The sequence below is a fragment of the Arachis stenosperma genome, chromosome 5 (genome assembly GCF_014773155.1).
Source record: "Arachis stenosperma cultivar V10309 chromosome 5, arast.V10309.gnm1.PFL2, whole genome shotgun sequence".
NCBI lineage: Eukaryota > Viridiplantae > Streptophyta > Magnoliopsida > Fabales > Fabaceae > Arachis > Arachis stenosperma.
The window spans coordinates 99,759,013-99,765,441 of record NC_080381.1 but is presented as its reverse complement, the minus strand read 5'-3'; the positions used below and the strand labels follow the sequence as shown (position 1 = coordinate 99,765,441).

At 40.2% G+C, this 6,429-nt stretch overlaps 1 protein-coding gene and 1 non-coding gene across 2 annotated transcripts; one reads left to right on the top strand and one right to left on the bottom strand.

Annotated features, from left to right (window-relative positions):
* Nucleotides 1–823: 823 nt before the first annotated feature.
* Nucleotides 824–2,026, bottom strand: LOC130981000 (uncharacterized). Its single transcript, XM_057904643.1, has one exon. It carries the CDS (start codon nt 2,024–2,026, stop codon nt 824–826), a length of 1,203 nt encoding a protein of 400 aa, XP_057760626.1.
* Nucleotides 2,027–2,713: 687 nt separating this feature from the next.
* Nucleotides 2,714–2,821, top strand: LOC130984149 (small nucleolar RNA R71). Its single transcript, XR_009088100.1, has one exon. It is a non-coding gene; the product is annotated as a small nucleolar RNA R71 (small nucleolar RNA).
* The last annotated feature ends 3,608 nt before the right edge of the window (nt 2,822–6,429 follow it).

Here is a 6,429-nt window from a genome sequence, read left to right as displayed (position 1 = left end):
TGTCTACCTCAATGCCTTGATTAGAAACTTTATGGCCAAGAACTATTCCCTCTGTCACCATGAAGTGACATTTTTCCCAGTTCAAGACTAAGTTGGTTTCTTGACATCTTTTCAATACCAAGGCAAGATGGGTTAGGCAACAAGGGAAGAAATATCCAAATACTGAGAAGTCATCCATGAAAACTTCAATGAACTTCTCTATCATATCTGAAAAGATGGAGAGCATGCAGCGTTGGAAGGTTGCGGGTGCATTACATAGCCGGAATGGCATGCGCCTATAGGCAAACACTCCATATGGGCAAGTGAATGATGTCTTCTCTTGGTCTCTTGGATCAACCACTATTTGGTTATATCCTGAATAACCATCTAGAAAATAATAATATGCATGTCCCGCAAGTCTTTCCAACATTTGATCCATGAAGGGAAGTGGGAAATGATCTTTTCTTGTGGCCTCATTAAGCTTCTTGTAGTCAATACACATTCTCCAGCCTGTAATGGTTCTTGTAGGGATTAGCTCATTCCTTTCGTTGGGCACCACAGTGATTCCTCCCTTCTTGGGAACCACCTAAACTGGACTGACCCATTGGCTGTCTGAGATTGGATAGATTACTCCTATCTACCACAACTTCATGACTTCTTTCTGCACTACTTCTTTCATTGCTGGATTTGACCTTCTTTGGGGCTGAATGGAAGGTTTGGCACCTTCTTCTAGGAGTATCTTATGCATGCATATGGCTGAACTGATTCCCTTCAAGTCAGCATGTGTCCATCCAATGGCAACTTTATGCCTTCGTAAGACTTGAAGCAACTCTTCCTCTTGTTCTTAGCTGAGAGCTGAATTTATGATTACTTGATAGCTTTTATTTTCTCCCAAGTATGCATACTTGAGAGTGGTTGGCAGTGCTTTAAGCTCCAATTTGGGTGCTTCTTTTCTTTCTTCCTTCTCTTCTAGCCCACCTTGAACATGTATTTCAGCGGCTGCATCTTCTTCGCTTGTTGCTAACTCCTCTTCTGTTGATGCATCAAGCTCTTCTTCAAGAGTTTCTTGTACCAAAGCTTCTACTGAGTCCAACCTCATACATTCTCCCAATGAGTCATGTGGGTATCTCATGGCCTTAAACACATTGAATGTCATTTTCTCCTCGTGTAATCTGAGGACAAGTTCACCCTTTTGGACATCAATAATGGCTCCGGCAGTGGGTAAAAAAGGCCTCCCCAGGATGATGGAGGTTTTAGCTCCTTCTTCCATGTCTAGTACTACGAAATCTGCTGGGAAAATGAAGTCTCCCACCTTCACCAACAAGTCTTCTACTACCCCATGGGGAAATTTGAATGACCTGTCTGCTAGTTGGAGGGCCATTCTTATTGGTTTGACTTCTTCAATCTCCATCTTTTTCATCATTGCTAGAGACATTAGATTTATGCTGGCTCCTAGATCACATAAAGCCTTTTCCACAGTGATTTCTCCAATGATACAAGGGATTTGGAAACTCCCAGGATCCTTCAATTTTTGAGGCAATTTGTGTTGGATGATGGCACAGCATTCTTCTGTAAGTACCACAGTCTCATTGTTCTTCCAGCTTCTCTTTTTGGTCATCAACTCCTTCAAGAACTTGGCATAGAGTGGCATTTGCTTGATTGCTTCAGCAAAGGGTATGTTTATTTGTAATTTCTTGAAGATCTCCAAGAATCTTGAGAATTGGTTGTCCTCTCCCTTCTTCTTTAATTGCAGCTGCTGTGGGTATAGGGCCTTTGAGAGGAATGGATTGGGCACTTCTCTTTCTTGATGTGACTTGGGGATTGAGGTGTGAGATTCCTCATGTCCCTTGTTTTCTTCATCCAATTCCTTCTCTGGTGGTTTCTTGTGGGTCTCCTTCAATTCCTTCCCACGCCTGAGGGTGATGGCCTGACATTCTTCTCTTGGTATTGAGTTAATATTGCTGCAATTGTTGTGCCCAAGGGTTTGCTTGAATAAGAATTCAATCTGTGATTCCAGTTTCTTGATGGCAGCATCTTGATTCTGCATGTTAGATTGCACTTCTTCCCGGAAAGCTTTACTATCTTGAATTTCTTTACATAGAATTTTGAGTAGAGCCTCAATCTTTGAAAGCCTATCATCTGTGGATGATGGTTGGTTGAGATTAGGTGGTTGAAAAGGTTGGTTAAATGGATGTTGGTAATATCTCTGTGAAGTGTTTTGATGAGTGGTATTGTTGTTGGAGTTGAAGTTGGAACGTCTCTGATCTTGTCCTTGGTCTTGTTGGTTTCCCCATCCAAAGTTGAGGTGATTTCTCCATCCAGAGTTGTAGGTTTTAGAGTATGGATCATGGACTTGTCTATGTGAATTTCCCACATAGTTGGCTTGCTCCCAGCCACCTTCTTCTCCTATGTTTACTCCTTCATGAGTTGGTGATGAGGTGATGGCTGCTGCAACTTGGTTCCCTTCCACCTTCTTGGTAAGATCTGATAGTTGCTTGGTGATCATCTTATTTTGGGCTAACAGTGCATCCATGTGGTTCAGCTCCATTACTCCTCTAGTGTTACTTCTTTCAGAGGCATAGAAGTAGTCATTCTCAGCAACTGTTTCAATGACATCTATGGCTTCTTCAACGGTTTTCTTCTTGTTTAAAGAACCTTCTGATGAATGATCTATAGCCTTCTTTGACTCATAGGAAAGACCTTCATAGAAGATGTGAAGTTGAACCCACTCATTAAACATCTCTGGTGGACATCTCCTTGTCAAGTCTTTAAATCTCTCACATGCTTCATAAAGTGTCTCACCATCTTGTTGCCTGAAAGTTGGCACCTCAGTTCTTAGCCTATTAATCCTTTGAGGAGGATAAAATCTTGCTAAAAACTTGTTCACTACCTCCTCCCAATTTGTCAGGCTTTCTTTTGGGAAGGATTCAAGCCACTTTGTTGCCTTGTCCCTGAGTGAAAAGGGGAACAAGAGCAACCTATAGACATCGGGGTGAACTCCATTGGACTTCACCGTGTCACAAATCCTCAAGAAGGTGGTCAAATGTTGGTTAGGATCTTCTTGAGCACCTCCTCCAAATGAGCAATTATTTTGCACCAAAGTGATGAGCTGAGGTTTTAGCTCGAAATTGTTGGCATGTATGGTGGGTTTCTGAATGCTGCTTCCACAGTTTCCTGGATTAGGATTGATATAGGATCCTAAGACCCTTCTTTCATGCCCAGTCCGGTTTGCATGGCCTTCTCTGGCATGATTACGAGCTTCTTCTTCATGATTGTTCTCCAAATTCTCTTCCATGTTGGGTTCAAAATACTCCTCCTCTTCCTCAGCGCCAATAATTCTTTTTCCTCTTGCCTCCCTTTTTCGTCTCCAAAGGGTTCTCTCAGGTTCTGAATCAAAGGATGTTGAGATTCCTTCTCTTCTCCCTGTCATACAACAAACAGAATGCACAACAGGAGATATAGTGAAGACTATTTTTGTTAGAATGATTGTTAGTGTGAGTGATGCAATTTATCAAACAGTTAGTGGGTTAGTGAGCCAAATTATGATAAACTAAGAAAAAGAGAACAGAAAATAGAGAGGGTAGAGGGGATGAGGAAGAAATTAAAAACAAACTAAGGTAAATTACTGAATACAGAAAAAAATAACAAAAAAAATGCTCAATCTAGTGATCTTCTAGCTTAATCATTGTTGATTCAAAATCAATCCCCGGCAACGGCGCCATAAACTTGATGCATGGAAACTTGTCTCTCAATAAATTTTCCTTCGGCAAAGTATACCGAATTATCGTCAAGTAAAACTCACTATAGAGTGAGGTTGAATCCCACAAGGATTGATTGGTCAAGCAACTTTAGTTAGAAGAATATGCTAGTTGAGCTAAACAGAATTGAGATTGAGATGCAGAAATTTAAATGACTAGAAATAAAATGGCAGAAATTAAAGTGCAGGATCTTAAATGGGGAATTGGGGTAATGCTCATAAAAGTAAATGGCAGAAACTAAAGAGAATGGGTAAGATCAGGAATGGGGAGATCATTGGGTTTAGGAGATGTTACAATTCTCCGGATCAAATTCATTCTCATCTCTTCCTCAATTAATGCATTCATTGATCTCCTTGGCAATCTTAAGTGATTGGATTCCAATTCCTTGGTAATCCAATCTCTCAAATCTTGAACAATAGCCAATTCCTTGGTCAATTGCTCATGAGAAGAGATGAAGTATGGTCACTGATTATACCACATACATTTCCCAAATCAAGTATTGGTAGGATTATAGTCACATATCCATCCAAACCCAAATTGGTCCAGCATGAGAAAGCATTTCTAGCATGATCTCTTCATTCCTCTTCCAAGGTTCCAAAGAGATCCAATTATAGAGAGTTTCTTTTCCAAGACAACTAACTAATTGAATTAAGATTGAAAGCTTTCTAGTAAAATCAAGAGAAAAGATAGAAGAAAAAGAATGAAAACTAATATTGATCCATCAAATTACAGCAGAGCTCCCTAACCCAATGAAAGGGGTTTAGTTGTTCATAGCTCTAGGAATCAAAATTAGCAGAAAAGAAGAATCCATGCTAGAAGTACAGAAAAGTAAATATGCAGAGAGTAGTTCCCAAAAGTCCAAAAGCTCCTATCTAGTTCAAAACTACTCCTATATATACTACTCTTCATGATCTTCTAGTGAGTTCTTCAAGTCTTGGATGTGGGCTTTGGACCTTGAGTTGAAGCAATTCTCATCTTTAATGGGCCCAGCATGCAGTGAAATATGAATTAGGCTTGGGCATTTAGTGAGATTAACGTGGAATACATTTCTGGGTGCGAGAACATTAGTGGCATTCACCTTTTCCACTAACGTTCCACCCTTATATGCCCACGTTATTCTCAACGTTAGAAGTCTTAATGTGACTTCTAACGTTCCTTCTCAATTCTTGGCCAACGTTAATGGGACTCACTTTTCCCATTAACGTTGGCTTGTGCCCCTTTTCACAAACGTTAATGGGAATCACTTTTCCCATTAACGTTGCTTGCCTCGTGCCCCCTACGTTAGGTCTCACATTAGCTTAGCTAACGTAGATCATAACGTGGGCATCTATCACCTTCGAGAGCGTTAGTGACACTCACCTTTGTCACTAACGCTCTAATTGCCTTAAGCCCCTACGTTAGAACCCACGTTAACTAAGTTAACGTGGCTCTTAACGTAGTAATGAAGCCATCTCCCAACGTTAGTGACAAAAGTGAGTGTCACTAACGTTGGCTCTTTGAACCCCACTCCACGTTAACTTTCACGTTAACAATTTTAACGTGAGAGTTAACGTAGGCAATGCTAATGATCCAACGTTAATGACAAAAGTGAATGTCACTAACGTTGGCATTGTTGATCCTCTTCCACGTTAGAGTTCACGTTAACTTAGTTAACGTGACTCTTAACGTGGGGCATTGCCTAGTTTCCCAACGTTAGTGGTGTTCACTTTTACCACTAACGTTGAGGAGAAACATTATTGGAGTTCACATTTCTCATTAACATAGAGTCTTCTTTTTCTTCAATGTTAAGTACCACGTTAACTTAGTTAACGTGGCTCTTAACGTAGGCTATGAATGGCTTCGCAGGCGTAATTGGAGACCACTTTTCTCATTAACGTTGTAAGCTATTTGCCATCCCATGTTAGTAGTCACGTTAACTAAGTTAACGTGAATGCTAACGTGATTCTTTCATGCTTCATTTGTCCTGAAATCAAGCAATTAAAGTGTATCAAAGCTCTAGCCAAAGTCATGAGATTATGCATCATTAGATTATCATGCAATTCTGGCAAAAAATCTCATGAAATCATGCAAAATTCACAATAGTTGCTTAAATGAAGGTGTAAGTGTATTTTCACCCAAAACTTGCCTTGTTTACTAGGAAAATGCATGAAACTACCCTAAAACAGTAAGGAAAAGGTCAGTGAAATTGGCCTAGATGCCCTGACATGACAACACCAAACTTAAAGCTTGCTTGTCCCTAAGCAAGTACTGAAGCATAAGAAAAATGAAATGAAAGAACAGGAAGATAAGATGGAAATAGCATTCATGGTTCATGGAGTTTCATGCATAGCAACTTAGGTTCTTTCCTTTTTGGTTTCAAGCCTTTATCAAATCCCTAGTCATTCTCTTGATTGCATCCCTTGAGGCTTCTTTCTTATTGATCCTTCTTTTCAAAGTTTATTTTTCTTTTTGCTAGATGCTTTGTAAGAGGGCGACTTTTTATGATAAGCTTTCAGCCAACACTCCCAAACCAGTTGGTTTTAAGGTGCTAGGTGTTAAGACACCCCTAAGGACTTACTCCCTCAAGTCTCTTTCCCTCATACATACACACCACAGGCACATGGTTTGTTATTCTTTCTTTCTTTAGACCTTGGTGTCCAGCACCTCTTTGGGTTACTAAGTGCTCTATAACATGGGTTACTCTTGATAGTGG